This window comes from Anneissia japonica, unplaced genomic scaffold (genome assembly GCF_011630105.1).
Source record: "Anneissia japonica isolate Jap-2015-1 unplaced genomic scaffold, ASM1163010v1 scaffold1606_len605190_cov180, whole genome shotgun sequence".
Taxonomy (NCBI): Eukaryota; Metazoa; Echinodermata; class Crinoidea; order Comatulida; family Comatulidae; genus Anneissia; species Anneissia japonica.
The window spans coordinates 597,215-612,679 of NW_022749369.1; the positions used below are offsets into that span (position 1 = coordinate 597,215).

General features: G+C 35.1%; 2 protein-coding genes across 5 annotated transcripts in view; one reads left to right on the forward strand and one right to left on the reverse strand.

The window, feature by feature from the left end:
• LOC117121075 (dynamin-1-like) overlaps positions 1 to 3,593 on the forward strand; it is a 24,621-nt gene extending 21,028 nt beyond the window's left edge. For both annotated transcript variants that reach the window (XM_033266173.1, XM_033266174.1), the window contains exons 17-18: positions 557 to 685; positions 777 to 3,593. In XM_033266173.1, coding sequence (XP_033122064.1) covers positions 557 to 685; positions 777 to 825 — 178 coding nt within the window. In that variant the 3' untranslated portion in view covers positions 826 to 3,593. The remainder of the gene's footprint in view (positions 1 to 556; positions 686 to 776) is intronic.
• A 287-nt stretch (positions 3,594 to 3,880) lies between these two features.
• On the reverse strand, positions 3,881 to 13,658 carry LOC117121076 (serine O-succinyltransferase-like). Of its 3 annotated transcripts, none has more exons than XM_033266175.1 (12): positions 13,531 to 13,658; positions 10,646 to 10,914; positions 10,015 to 10,228; positions 9,322 to 9,434; positions 8,859 to 8,979; positions 8,568 to 8,647; positions 8,197 to 8,346; positions 7,583 to 7,766; positions 7,148 to 7,301; positions 6,415 to 6,506; positions 6,197 to 6,320; positions 3,881 to 5,872 (listed from the first exon to the last, which is right to left on the reverse strand). In XM_033266175.1, the coding sequence occupies exons 2-11, from the start codon at positions 10,894 to 10,896 to the stop codon at positions 6,234 to 6,236; spliced, it is 1,446 nt and encodes a 481-aa protein (XP_033122066.1). In that variant the 5' UTR covers positions 10,897 to 10,914; positions 13,531 to 13,658; the 3' UTR covers positions 3,881 to 5,872; positions 6,197 to 6,233. The 3 variants fall into 3 exon arrangements, with proteins under 3 accessions (XP_033122066.1, XP_033122067.1, XP_033122068.1); XM_033266176.1 differs by having other exon boundaries at positions 10,646 to 10,925; positions 13,531 to 13,643; XM_033266177.1 differs by lacking the exon at positions 6,197 to 6,320.
• Between the last annotated feature and the right edge of the window lie 1,807 nt (positions 13,659 to 15,465).

Genomic DNA, 15,465 nt, shown 5'->3' on the forward strand with positions numbered 1-15,465 from the left:
TTGTCTTGATTGGCCCCATCATTTTTGGGGGCCCCCTTTTCAGACATCCCTGGATCTGCCCCTGGTATATATATATTTGGTGACATCTGTTTCCACCCAGGATTATAAATAACTGACTCACCCAATGTACTGTATTTTGGTTGGTAAAATGTTAATTACAGGGGGATCAAATCCATGGTTAAGTTATTACATTACTTGAAAAGTGATCCTTTGAAATACCATACATGTATTTTGGACTCTAGATTTTCAGCCAGTCCTGGGAAACACAAGCAGTTTATTTACCCTAATATTATTGATCTATATCTTCCAAAAGCATTTACAACCCAAATATCATGTAAACCAAATTTACATTTTGACAATGAAATTTATATTCCTGATGACGGTCAGAGCAATCTTACCACAACATCAAGACAACCAACCAGTGGTTTTACCTCAAACAACATATATTATACACAAGGTGTACCAAAAATTCCCCGTTTTTGTTATTGATACTCGCCATGCAAACCTTCAAGGAAAATTGATCTTGTCTTAAAATGACTCACTATTCTCTTTCAAGGCCTACACCAGCACCACAACCAGGAGGAAGGAGGCCCCCTAGGCCTGCTGGTCATGCAGCTCCTCAGCCATCTCGAACAGTCCCTGCCAGGCCAGATATTCCAAGTAGACCAGCTCCTGGTGTCCCAAGGTGAGCTTAAGATTAAAAGTAACATTTGTAGTTTGTTCATATTCAGATGTATATTGTTATCAACAAATAAATTTGTTACATTTCATTTCAGACGACCTGATAATAAAGCAGCTCCGCCTGTTCCTGGACGACCCCGCTAAATTGTTGGTTAACTTGTTGAAAGCTTGATATTAATAAATAAGAGAGTTGTGATGTGAACAGTACGAGTAATAGTAGATTCCCCGAATTCTAGACTATCTAGTTATGCATCACAGAGTGGGGGATATCATGTGATCCTGAGATTAGCAGTGGCCACACATCATGACAAATATCTTACATCTTGTTGTACTGTGTAACCGGTAAGGTTTCAAATTCAAAAAGGAGTCTCATTAATGTGCTAATACATAAAGGCATGGAAAAAAAAGGCCATGTCTGCTTCCAAATATGGTATGCTATTGGAGACCTAAGGTCACAACCACCACATGTGTCTATGTACTAGGATTGAATGTGTGAACTGTCAAAGATGCGTTTGTTTGTTGATATTACAGAGCAGGTAGTTACAAAAATAAAAGAATATATATTTTGTTTGACTCTGTTACGTCAACAATGTTAGATATCTTTTTAGTCTGGTCAAGTTCCATTTTGTTTTCGCGATTGTCTTGGTCAGTTGCCTGTGTTTATAGCTTCCTTTCCCACCTCTCTCCTATTTATTACAAGGATGTGCTAATAACAAGGTAATCTGTTTAAAAGAATACTCCACATGCACTCATTTTTTTTTATGTAGAAAATATTCTTGATCATCATGATAATATAAATAAGATTTCCATTTTTTATATCTTGAATTATAAATATAACTATGATGTATTATATTATATAGATTTTTTTTATTTTAAATTCCAACCAAGTCTCTGAAATTGTGATTAGTATTCAAAAGATTTGAAAGCTTTTACTTTACAAGAGAATTTACCCCAATTATAATTTGAGCATATGTATATTGAGTGGACAAGTTTCTTCAATAGAAATAATTTGATTAATAAATGGTGCATAACAAATTTGCATTAAAATTATGTTTATAACAAAAATTTGTCATTCAGTGTAGTGTTTGAATATTATTAATGGCATCTTGAAAAGCATTAGTGCTTACAATAGGCGATGATGATGGACGTTTCCAAAGCAATGATTGAAAAGAAAGATCTTAATGAAAAGAAAGATCTTAATTGTTATAACCATACATTAGAATAAACAAAAAATGTTTGAAGCAATATTTGAGATATTTAACATGTCTTTTAACTTGTAAGAAATATATTTGATATAAAAGTCATTAGAAACTACCGATCATATTCAATTTTTATCATCTCAAAGAGAGATTTGATTGGTTGATCAACTTTTGAAAGCAGTACAGTACTTGTTTTTATAGTAACATCATGAGATGTTCATTCACATTGTTTTGTTTTGTTTTGTTTTATATGGGAATAATTGACACACCTGATTCCACTACAAATTGTGGGTTACAAATTAAAAAAACAGTAACATTCTTGAAACTTCATTTATCATGTTCTTGCGATTGGTTCTACTAATACTTACCGTAAATGCTCGAATAAATGCCACTCTCGAATAACCGCTGCTCTTGAATAATGCTGCACCAAACCTGATTTTTTTCACAAAACTCTCAAATAAGCGCCACGGTGCTTAATTTAGAGTATAAATTGCCCTGTGGGTAATGAAACACTTTAAGAAACAGGGTTTTAATAAATAAATAATACAATGAAGACACAAGCATTTCTTTATCAACGTTTATTTACAATGACTCAGGACCTACGATAGGCCTACTGAACTGTTTGGGAATACGCGAGATGGGAACGGGCAAGAAAAACGTAGCGCCAATATTTTTTTAAGCGCTGCTCTCGAATAAGCTCCGCACTGAAGCCTCCAAAAATTGTATGTGCCGCGGTGCTTATTCAAGCATTTATGGTATATAGATTTACTTCCTGCCAGATCATTGTAAGTCTAAAGCTTGGTTTCCATACAATCGCTACACTGACGCTACAGCATTTTCAGTGCAATCGTTGTACTGTGTAGTTATCCATGACACATTTGGGTTAGCTCCCCGATTCAACTGACCAATCAGCATGCAGCGAATATATGAAAAGCTTTAGCATATGATATTTGTAACTGCTAGCCAGGGGTCCCACAGTTGTAGAAGTCTCCTCAGGACGATCCTTGTATGAGCTTTTTTAGACATGCTTCTGTCCATTACACGTTGGTTAGCACTAAACAGTGGTTGGCACGGGGCTAATGGGTCCCTGCTTAAATTTCCATTTTTGGAGAAGACAAACAAGACTGTAGTTTGTTTAAATTGTTTATTTCATTTATTTTTTGCCAAGGGCAATGACTACTGACTTTAAGGCGGCGGTTGAGAATATATTTGTCAGAATACGGTACATTCTAGAATATTGCTTGCCCACGGGAGTGCAGAAGAATATGTAAAATTACACAAGGGTTGGGACCCCTGCCTAACTAGCTCATACATTCCTTGCAATTCAAGGAGCAAGTTGGCATTCAAGAGGCATTTGTATGAATTCATACTTTTGTCAGCCTACTCAGTAAAATTAGTATTCTTGTCAATTGTTTTTGTTTATTCTAGACTCTTTGCAGAAGAATAAAAAAAAAAAACCATGTCTTCTCTCTGGGCCTTGATACATATTAAAAATGTGGAATGAAAGATTTTATTCATTTGTAATGGATTATTGGGCAATATTTTGCATTAGGTTTGGACAACATGGAACCTAACCTTACAGTAGTAAAAAGTTGTTCGATATTTGAATAAAAATAAAGAATGTGTTTATTTGTATTATGATGTAAATATAAGTGTGAACTATATCTTGAGGCATTGATAAATAATAAATAAATATATAAAAAGTATTACTGATTATGTAGCAACGACTTTCTCTTAAGTTTCTATGTACACAACAGTGTTGGATCCAGAATTTTCCTGCCGGGGTGGTGCAAGTAGCAGTCAAAGACCCAAGTTCTGAAGGGGGCTGGGGGGGGGGAAGAACCTATAGTGGAGAGAGGAAGATTTCTGGGTGTTCCTTTGACCAGGGGAAATCCTCCTGGAACCTTCGTTATTTTAGCTACTTTAATCTGAATGATTCCACACTTTTTGACTTGAGTGTGTGCGCACTTGCACACACAGTGAACAGATACAAAATGATATAAAATTGTAACTTGTAATTTTCAGATAAAAACATAGTATATGAACATAATACTGTACTCCAACTTAACTTTTTGAGCTTGACAATTTAATTAATGATTTATCCAAATGTTAACAGTATCCATGTTTCACATACTATGAATATTATACCACACTTATAAAACTGATTTAAATTGTTTTACAACACATTCATACACACATTGATGAACATTATTTCATATTTTTTGGACTTCAAAGCATTAATAAATGTTACTATATAATAATATATTTAATACAATTGTATTCAAATTCTGTCCTTAACATAGTTTTCTTTGACAAATGTTTTTTGATTTATATATATGGGCAGGCCAAAGTTATATCACTTAGACAAGACTTTTTTATTCCTTGTTTTGCGTACTTATTTTTTTAAAGATCACCGGAGTAGGGCGGAATAAAAATACCAATTTTGTTTTCTTATTTAGCAAATAAGTTTTGCCAAAAACAACCAGATGGAGGAGAAAATAAAAATAAAATGTTATTGGTGAATGTAAAATGGGATGGTTAAATGCTTCAAATTCACATAATTAGGAAGAAATATACATATCTTATATTTGGAGACTTCAAGCCAGCGGAGCGCGTAGTAAAAATAAAGAAAAACTTTTATATTTTTTCTGAAATGTCCACTTTTTCGTGGCGGCGTGTGCGCTAATTGGCCAAAAGTAAAATTTTGTTTTTATTCAAAATCATCAATATTTAGTCAGCAGGTTCACTAAACCAGGTATAAAAAAAATCTCGCCTTATGGACAAACATTTAGTGTAGCTTCAACATTTGGAACCTACAGTAAGACAACTAAAGTTCTCCTACATGACCAGATACATTCAGACATTCAAAGCTGTATTCATTCTATTATGGAATGTTAGATCAAATAATAAACTATTAAAAATTAATATTATGCTTACAAGTGTCTACCCCATTTAATAATTATTGTAGTGGAGTTCAAAGCCATGATTCACCATGCAATAACATAACTCTACATGTATATTTTATCATTATAACTGTATTATATACTTTTTTCTTGCAAGAAAATATCTTAATTACAAGCAGTCCAGTTATATTTTTAATTCTTGTTTATAAACATCAACAAGTTATAAATATTGATTTTTCCTATGTTTTAAAATTTACATTTCTTTTCAGTTGCTAGTTATCTTTTTAAGATGCACTGTAGGAAACTCCTTAAAAATCAATTAAAAAAGATCTGCTAAGTATCTACTTTTTCTGATTTGATTACCAATTTAAGTGTTTATTAAAAATATGTATCAATAGTACAAATTGTCTTAAAAATTTACATAAAATACAGAAATATTTCCGTTTTCTATAAACTGTTTTAAAGGCAAGTTTTGAGACTTGCAGCCAAGCCCTGAATTCACTGTCGACTGTAGCATGATCGCCGAGCATTCTGATCGAGCGACACTGTAGTGCAGGTATCTGCACCTTGCCACACTGGTACAGATTGGTGTCAGAACCTGCCATGCCCAATCGTTTTTCTATATTGAATACAAGACAAGAGGAATGTGAATTCTTTTAGTTCTCCTGAGCACATGATTTCTAGCCCATTACCAAGAGTGGCTCTTAGCCTTGTTTTGTAAGTTTCTTCCAGCCAATACAACTGTCTGTTAATTACGATTGAAAATAATTTCTCATACTAAATTTTCAAATTGAAAGCTAATATCTTGCATTTTTTAAATATACAAAATTAACAATTATTTTTTTAAATAAAAGTTAAAAACATATTCCTGAGAAAGCAATACTGTTCCATGAAGCAATTATTTAAAATATGGTGAGACTGCTTATCAACAAGGCATCATGATCAATTAATACTATTCAATTGTGGATTATTCACAAAAGAGATGGCCACTCAGATCTGCACAGGTTTGAATAATTTTTTCACCTGAATTCTAGCATGTTTATTGGTCACCATTCAATTTGATGAAGTCAAATCAGTTTCGAGATGGCCCTAGAATATAAATTTGGAATAAGAGAAAATAAATAACAAAGTACATAAAATATAAATAATTTAGATTCTACATTAGTTGAACATTTACTTTCTGATTAACATGATAACTAATAATCATATGTATACTGTATTTAAGTTACAAATTTCTTCTGGCATCTCCACTGTGAATGACAAGGTTTTATCAACAAAATTTTAAGATCACCAGCTAGTATCCGAAGTAACAATGAAAAATGTTTGTTGCAGTGTGAGTTAAACAAGATATGTGGTGACAAATCACAACACAGAAGAGAGATATGAAGTAACAATGAAAAACGTATGTTTCACCTTTGGTCCGGCTACTGTTAAACAAGATGTATGACGGTTAAGAGAATGAGGAGGATGATTGATCAGAGGATGGATTGGAAGTTGATAGTGGTTCCTCTGACACTGACAGACTCTCAAGATGACCCTGAGAATATATACAAAGATAATAATATAAAGATAATGGAAATTTATATCTATCTATCATTTATTACAAATACGAAAATGATGCACACGGTTACCTTAACTGCTGCTCCAACATTGTTTACATCAAGAAGAAACGTGTCATGACCATATAAGGAATTGAGTTCATAGTATGTCACAGCATCATTACCTAATTTGGAAACAATTTATCAATCAATTCCACTCATTATTGTGTACTACATATATTCATAGTTTATTGTTGCTATTCCACCTAATTTCATACTTTTTTGAATATTTAATCAATGTATTTTCAATGTTATCAACATCCTTTTTCTACCAATTATTATCTGTCACATCTTATGTTTGCAATATTTCATTGTCATTATTCTTGGTGCAACAGTCAGAATTCAGACAACCTAGGTATAAATCCAATTCTTCCTATTCGCTTATAAGTTCATATATGCAAGGCACTTCATGTTCATATTTTCTTTCCCTGCCCAAGTGTATAACCCATTAGTGCTGGTACCAGCAGGGAGAAACTCTCTTCATGCAGGCAATTCCCTTGTTGGCCATTACTCAGACCATAAAGGGAAAAATAAAGCTTTTTTTGTTTTGTTTGAAACTGCCATGGTGTTAAATTGCCTGGATGTTGATAACACTGAAAATACATTAAATTGCCTGGTGCCCACCAAGGCTTCAACCATAGTTTCCACTGGTCCTTGATGAAATTGCCAAACCCCTGTCTAAGAGCTTAGCCCCCACCCTCCCATCAGCGAATCCTGGGCCGCCCTTGAGTATAGTGGGCACCTAGGATATTTGAAATTCACTCACCTGAATTCTTAAGGAGATCAGAAAGCTGCCTCTGCTGCCAAACTGGAAACAGGATGTCAGTTTGGACACCAATGACCATGACTGGACACTTGACCCTGCTCAAGCCCTCTTGCAAAGAATCAAATCCATCACTCATATCAAATAAATCCATTGCCTTTAAGTATAAACATAAATGGAATGAATAAAAAAAAAACAGGATCCAATTTATTTCATTAATGTTTCAAGCACTGCCTCAGTGCTGATCAAGTGGGAATCTACAGGCCCTGCAAGCGGTGGAAAAAGTAGTGCAATACATTACCACAGAGACATGGACCCAACACAGGGAGTTGGATGGGAGATTATGCTGGCTCCATTGTATAGTTGTCTGTGATTTAAAACTTTTTTTCATGCTGTCTCTTATACACATCTAGATGTGTATAAGAGACAGGATATTACCTTAGAAATATAAAGTAATGAATTAGGATCATATTTGTTGCAGAATGTTTCTCCTTGGTACTCAATGTAGCTTTCTATTGAGAAAGTTGGGCACAGACTTGGTTCTTCATTCTCATCAATACGTTTGTTACCAAATCGTTGTTCCCACTCTGGACCACTTCGGTAGGTAATTGTTGCAATCTCTCTGAAAAAAAATGGAAACCGCTAAACATACATAAAAAATAATAAGCAAAACCATCAAGTATGCCAGAAATTGTTCAACTAAAATCATTGACGATCCATTGTCTTGGCAGCTGTGGTCCTGGTTAGTTTTAGACTGACGGCTTTTGATCCTTGTATTTTCAATGTTTTATTTTATATATAACAATCTACTTTTCATCAATTTTGAACATTTTGTATTTATGTGCACAGAAGCAACATCAAGGTGTATCCCATATAATATTATTGAATATTGAAAATAAATACAAATTAAAGCTTTTTAGCAAATTAATTCTATAAAGTCGGTAATAATAATTTAAAAAAAAAAAAAACCCATAAAGTTTTCATCTGAATAGGGATTTAGTTCAACCTTCTCAGTTTTGGTGTTGGTATAGTGTAACATGCAAACCACCCACCTTGCTAGTTTCATACCCATTTTAGGGTACGACTTGCCATAGTAGTGACCTTTCTTCCATTCTGGATCAGTCATGATGCAGCGCCGCTGCAGGTACCGCATAGCAATGGATGAGGGATGTGATCGGGCACAACCAGATATAGATATCACCCTTCAAAAGAATATTTTAAATTTTGTACAAAAGATGTGTGTTAAATCAAAATCTGTTTTCCGCTTAAAGTGAACTGTAACTAAATGGTTATCAACACAGAACACAATTTTCATAATCTGTTAAATATGAATTTCAAAATGATTTATGGACCAAATCATTTTCATGATAGGATAGGCTGTGACCTTAACATCTTGTACTTATTATGAACATTACCAACTAACCTTCGAACTCTGTCTGGATAAAGGGCAGCAGCATTCAGTGAACACATCCCACCAAGTGAGGATCCTACAGATGCATGTAGCTGGGAATATAAATAAACTAAAAATGAAAAAAAAAATACTAGAAAATCACATAAAAAAATCAATTACAATAATAATTATCCTCTATCTTACAAAGGTGTTACAACAACATTAGTCTGTGAATAGTGTCCCAATGAAATATCAAAGCATGTTGGGTGAAATAATATTGTACGTCAAATACACCTCCAAATCTATTGCAGAATTAATCCTTACTTTGTTTATTCCTAGATGATCCAACAGCAGGAACTGAACATGCACCATGTCATCTACAGAGGGTAAAGGAAAAGTTGTCCCATAACATTCACCAGTCAGTGGGTTAATTGATGATGGACCTCTGCAAAAAAAAGATAAATTAGGATTGCCAACTGTTGTTGTTATACTCATTCTTTCTTTAATTGCTTTTCTTTTGTAGTTAGTTATAGGTTTAAATTTAAAATTAGAATGTAAAAAAAGTTGTTATAACAAAAAAACAAACTAAACTAAGAGTCTTGCATAAACCCTTAGACTGAATGGCAAAAAAATTAAAGTTAATGTTATGCTAAAAGTCAGTAAATGTGTAAAAAGTAAACTATTTTTACAATCAAATTTATCCTCCTCAATCTATATTATTACATAGCACACAAGTCACAGCCTATTATTATCCTCATTATTATTAAGATGGTGTTAAACGACTTACGAGGTACCATAACAACTTCCGATTGTGTTTGTACAAATGACAAAGAATTTATTAGTATCCACAGCAAATCCGGGACCAACAAATTTCTCCCACCATCCAGGGTTGGTGTTTTCCTAAACCAAGCAGGAGTCAAATAATTATTTTATTTTCATGAAGCTAAGAAGAATGTAATAGACATGAACTCATAGAAACTAAATTTTGCAAGGCTGTACCACCATATCTTAAAAAATGGTTGTAATATAACTGTACAGGCCCGTATCCAGGGGGGATTTTATGGTTGGGGAGAACCCCCTTTTGTAGCAAACCCCTCCCCCCTCTTTTCTGGTGAAACCCTCCTGTTTAAATTTCCCAAATAAATCCTCCAACCCAACTAATGCACTGCAGACCTGCCCAGACACAGAAATTTTCAATCATATCTGCTTTTATAGCATTATTTAGACCCATAAAGCACAAAAATCCTCTTGCTTTCGCCGACCCCACCGGGGCTTCGACTGTGGACCTCACGCCCAAAAACCCCCACTTGGAAGAACCTGGCTACGGGCCTGCTGTATAATCTGGATGTATTATTATGTGTCCTGAATTTAAGACGGATGAAGTCCCCACTTTCTCATCCATTTATTTTTCAGGCTCATATTGCATATGATGTGGTAATCTACATGCCATAATCTAAGTGCAGGAGTAGTGTTAGCCTACCTTGTGACTCTTAGCGTGCGAGCTAGCTGACAGTCCAGCATGAATTATGACCGCATTGGACTTGTCTTCATTCAGCTCACCCCATGTTTCATAGGCTACCTCCAGCTCTGGCAGCACTGCATTGTTGTATTTTAGGTGGTATGGTTTAGTGTAGTAAAATTTCTTAAATCCTGACACAACTTTATGATATTCAGGTTCGGGGCCGCTCACATCACTAAATGAAAATTAGCGAGAGTAAAGAATATTTAATTTTTTTAATGTAAAAAGCCGGATATTCACTGTTTCGTACAATGGTCGTACGTTCGTCAGTGGACGAATCCAACTCTGTTACCTGAGAGCTCTAGACGACGAGCTGTCGTCTGCAGATTGTCGATGGCAGTTTGAATGGATCGTCATTAAAAACAATCCATTGTGTGCATGTTTGTGACATTCCATTCTCCAGAGAATCGCGTCTGCCAACAACCCGGGTGCAGTAGTGCCCGGCTTAACTATTTAACAATCACAATGGTTATACAGAAAAAAATATATGGGAATGCCATTCCATTTGAGCACAACTGATATTAATCCAGGCACTGATAATTCTTAGACAAAAGAACAGACGCAAGTAGACAATGGGAATAAAATGACTTACTTTTTAGTCAGACATGGAAAATCAGTTTCCAGACCCCTGAATGCCTTGGGCTTTACATCTGGTATTTCAATCTGCGGTGACACTCTGTGGAAGCTCTTTGATGGTGGGTTCTGAAGACGGCTGTTATCATTGTGAGACTGGAGTCCAATGCTATTACTTAACGGGCGTGACAACTTGAGAAACAATTGTGTACATTTCGGACACTGTTCTGATGAAAGATTCCGAAGTAGGCTGACCGAGTTGCGTAGCATGATATTACTTTTTACTGCCTGTAACAAAACTGAGCTTTATTTAAACAAATATCAAAATTAAGTCCTATTGGTTTTGCAGATATATTTTTATGACACACACCTTTTCATCACCCCTTGAATCGTCCACCACTGGTTAGAAATAATTAAAACAAAATACAGTAATAATAAAGTATATGGCTCCTTAGTTCTGATCCTCTGTCCGTCCATCTAGGGATGGGCATACATAATGGGTCAGATGCCAATGCCAAAGTGAATTTTTGTTTTAAAACTGAGGGCTGCAACCTTACTTTTTCAAGCACTGCTTTTATTCAGCTTTGTGCCCAGTTCATCCTTACTTTTTACTTGATGAACAGCAGCATTCTGTAAAAACAACAGGTTTTCTAGCCAAACATGGGCTACTCACACAGGGCATTTAATTTATTTTCACAAGCCGCAACAAATTTTCCGCAGACAGCACTTCCCTCCCTGTGGTCTATATTAAAAATTTCAAATGTAAGACTACATATATACAAGTCATGTACTTAATTAGGCATCCAACCACAAAGGTCAAGTAGTACTCAAACACCAGTATATGGTTTATTTTGTAATTAATAAGGTCCTCAAAAATAATGTGCTGTACATTATATTTGGGTTATTTTGGATAAGGTTTGTAACTGATGCTTCAATGGGGAAAAATAAAAAAATTAAAAGACCAGTTGTGGTCCCTTTTGTCTAAGGATGTGAATTATAAGGTAAGAATAATTAAGGCAATTTTTATACAGCATGTGGGTGTAGGGTCATTTCATTTCTTTAGGCACGAGCGCCAAGGATATGCCAATAAGTGAACTTAACTACGTGGCATACCCATTTAACAACAGGGGACACCGGGGTAACCCCCTACTCTTCTCGAAGGATGTACCGGGTTCTTTGAAGTGCACACGAGTCAATTATGCGTACACTGGGCCTACGGTTTATAAGTCCTTATCCAAGAAGACTTGTTCCACCACCGGAACCATTGGCGAATGAGCCGTTCGTACCAGTGCTGATATTAGAGCTGAAGGTTACGGTGCCCCTAAATTAACCACTCGGCCAATCAACTCGCCGTTTCCGCCTGCAGCCGATTTGACCCTGGTCGATTCGGCCCTGAGTCATTTTGTATCATTATAATTTTAAAATGAGCTATTTACAGGTATCCGTAATTTTTATGTGATAAGAGATATTTCTACAAATAGTCTTGTGACTTCTTTTTCATACACTCTAAATGCTGATAAACTTGTGCCTTTTTTTCAGCGGAATATAGGCCTAATTTTGAATAGGCCATTGAATCACAGGGCAGTTGTTTAAACCACCTCGATAAACAATGTCATGTGGTTTCTTTCATGCAAAACGGGAATCCCTTGGTATAATCCCACCCCCATCCTCCCCACCTCCACTCGAAAAAAAAAACCCTACCCTCATCAATTTTTTTGAGAAAAAGAGTGATAATCTAATAATTTTTTCTATGTGCCCTAATGATAGGCCTACCCTGAAGAAAAAATAATTATTATAAATCAACTATTATAAATTTTTCGCAGATACAAGCCACTAAATTAGGCCCAGGTCCGTTTAATAAATATACAGTTTACACTTATTTACTGTAATTATATTAAAACATTATCTAATAATACTGCACCTAGGCCTTATTTTAAAAGGTAATGTTTTATTATTTTGCATATTAAATTAAATATACAGTACATTGTTTGCTTAATGTTTAATTACAAATTGTATGACAATTTCATGTTTTTGTAAATCTAGGATTTAAATTTTGTTTATGCAGATCTGTATAACAAGTAGGCCTAAATATATTTCTATAACATATTATAATTAAATACCGTATAAAACAACCAAAATAAAAAGCTAAAATGAGAGTCAAACATAGTGCTAGAAGGGTGAGGGGGGTGTCCGATGTCCCTGCCAAAAATCAAGTGGGTGTGGTCGGCCTCTACTTTAAACTTTACCTAAACATTACGCAAAGTACGCAAAGACGATCCGCAAAAAATGACTAGCGTCGGTTTTGCATTGCGTTGGCAAGTTTGTGTCGTTGGTTCCCACTTGGAAGCCGCAAAACACTTGCATTGCGCCACTTGCGTTGATACATTGCATCCGAGTGTCTTAGTGGGAACCAAGGTTATGGAATGGCCTGGGCCTAATCGACGACGCTGATTCAAGCATCTCATACCAATCTGTGACCTTCAATATCTCAAAGTCAAAACATGATTTCTGCTTAGTCATGTATAAGATACAAATTAGGTCACACATCATATTACCCATACATGCATACTGTAAAGACTATATATTATTTAAATGTGTTGTAGGCCTACTGCATTCCGGGAAAACTACAGATCCGGTGAAGTCTCAATGTGGTTTATCATTAATTTATCAAGTTATGAATGAGCCACCGTGATGAGTCTTGGCATAATATAAAATTTATAGGCCATTTTAGTAGCCTGTAGGGTAGGAGATAAATACTTGTTGACAACAATGAATGACAATGTCGATAGGCCTAGCTAGGTCTTCCTACAATAATCCTGCTGCTGCATGGTATTTTAAGTTACGAATTAAGCCCAAATTAGGAAAAAACTTTATGGTAAGAAAGCACTTAAACAATATATTTACCTGTCTAAAATTGTCTGTATATACACAGAATCAAACGGTCATATTTTCACTGTTCTCCAACATTTCCACTTGCCCTCGTATTACCTCAGTTAAAAAGCTCAGTTCACGGCAGGTTCACAGCAAATGAGATAGCCAACCAATGAGCTCCATTCACGTGATTTTAGTTTGTACTTTAATTAAGCTCAGCTTCGTTCGTATTTTTACTCAATACTTCTCTACATTTTTTTTTTATAAGAACACAATGTCGGTATAGAGGAAGCCGGACCGGTTCCGGTTCCCCTTTAGGAAAGTAAAACAAAAAAAACTAAACAAAAAAACAAAGGAAATAAAAAACAAAGAAAGAAAGAAAACGAAGAGATTGTGGTCGCCCAAATTTAACGCCGAGGATTATTTGATAGAAAACAAAAAATTCGCGGGGCCATGCCCGGATCCCTTAGGGTAGTGTGTTATTGTTATCTCGATCGGCCCCACTTTCGCCCACTGAAATTGAAGAACAAAATAAGAACAAATTGAGGTAGGTAAAATTCCTAATGACTATAGACCTATTAGCAGTTGGCCTACTAGGTCCGTACAGTAATTATATCTGGGGCGGATGCAGGGGGAGCAGAGAAACGGAGCGCACCCTCCTAATTGTATTAAGAACATACTATTGTATATTGTTGATATGAATCACCAGTAATTTTTTTAAGGTAGGCCTATGTGCAAATTCCGTGCAAAATTTGTCCTTTCTGATATTACAATGGAACATAATTCCGAAGTAGACTGACCGAACTTGCATAGCATGCTATTACTTTTTACTGCCTGTAAAAAACGAGCTGTAGGCCTATTTAAACAAATACCAAAAGTTAAGCCCTATTGGTTTTGCAGATAGGCCTATATTGTTATGACACACACCTTTTCATCACCTCTTGAATCGTCCACCACGCATGGGCGTCGATCGGTGGGAGACAGGAAGGACACGTCTCCCCCACTTTTCAAAGTAGGGGGGGGGGGGCATCCCCCTACTTTTCACCAATCTTCTATAATTAAAACCCCACTTTTAAAAGTGTATGGAAAGAATAACAAACGCATGACTTATGAATTTTGCCTGTTCACTTTTCCAAGTGCGGTACGTATTTTCCGGACCAAAACTGAGTAAAAACGCAAACGTTTATACATTTCATAACCATCTCAGAAACACTAGATCGATTTCATGGGTGCAGCGGTTATCAAAGGCTAAATTTATTGTGAAAAGAATGTAAACGTTGTTAAAAGTGGAAGCGTGTATATGTGACATAGTTTTATGTACTTATTAAAACATTGATACAAACCAAAGTTGTCAGTTATTTCATTTGAAACCAGTGTCAGTATAGTCTTAGGTAAGCATGTGGTTAACATAAGCATTAGTCCAATGAAACTGTTTATCATCTTGATACTTTCCGAAGAAAATTGACCACCGGCGTCACCACGGCGTCCCCACCGAACGATCCAATGTGACGTTGTTATGTGGGTGTTTTATAATATATGTTTTTTATATAATTATTTTTATATAATAATAATAATAATAATAATACAGTAATAATAATAATAATAATAATAATTTTACGATAGTTTGATTATGAGATAATAATATTAATCATTATATTAAATAAAATTACGTCCATGTAAAACCTGCTTTTAAATAAAAATGTTATCTACCGTACTGTATTTGATTCTGTTAAAAAAAATAATCTCATAAATTATAAGTTTATTTTCTGTGATAATTTTATCCACACAGGCTAATTCATGCTTTCAATGTCAATATGGTTGATAAATAATATATACAAAATAATAATAATAATACTAATGAAGGTGCTCGAATAGTGCTTTAATAAAGAATTAATAATTGTTTATTCATAGTTACCAACCTGAGAGATTTGAAATGCGTGAGACGGTGATTACCAGTTGGCTGGGATG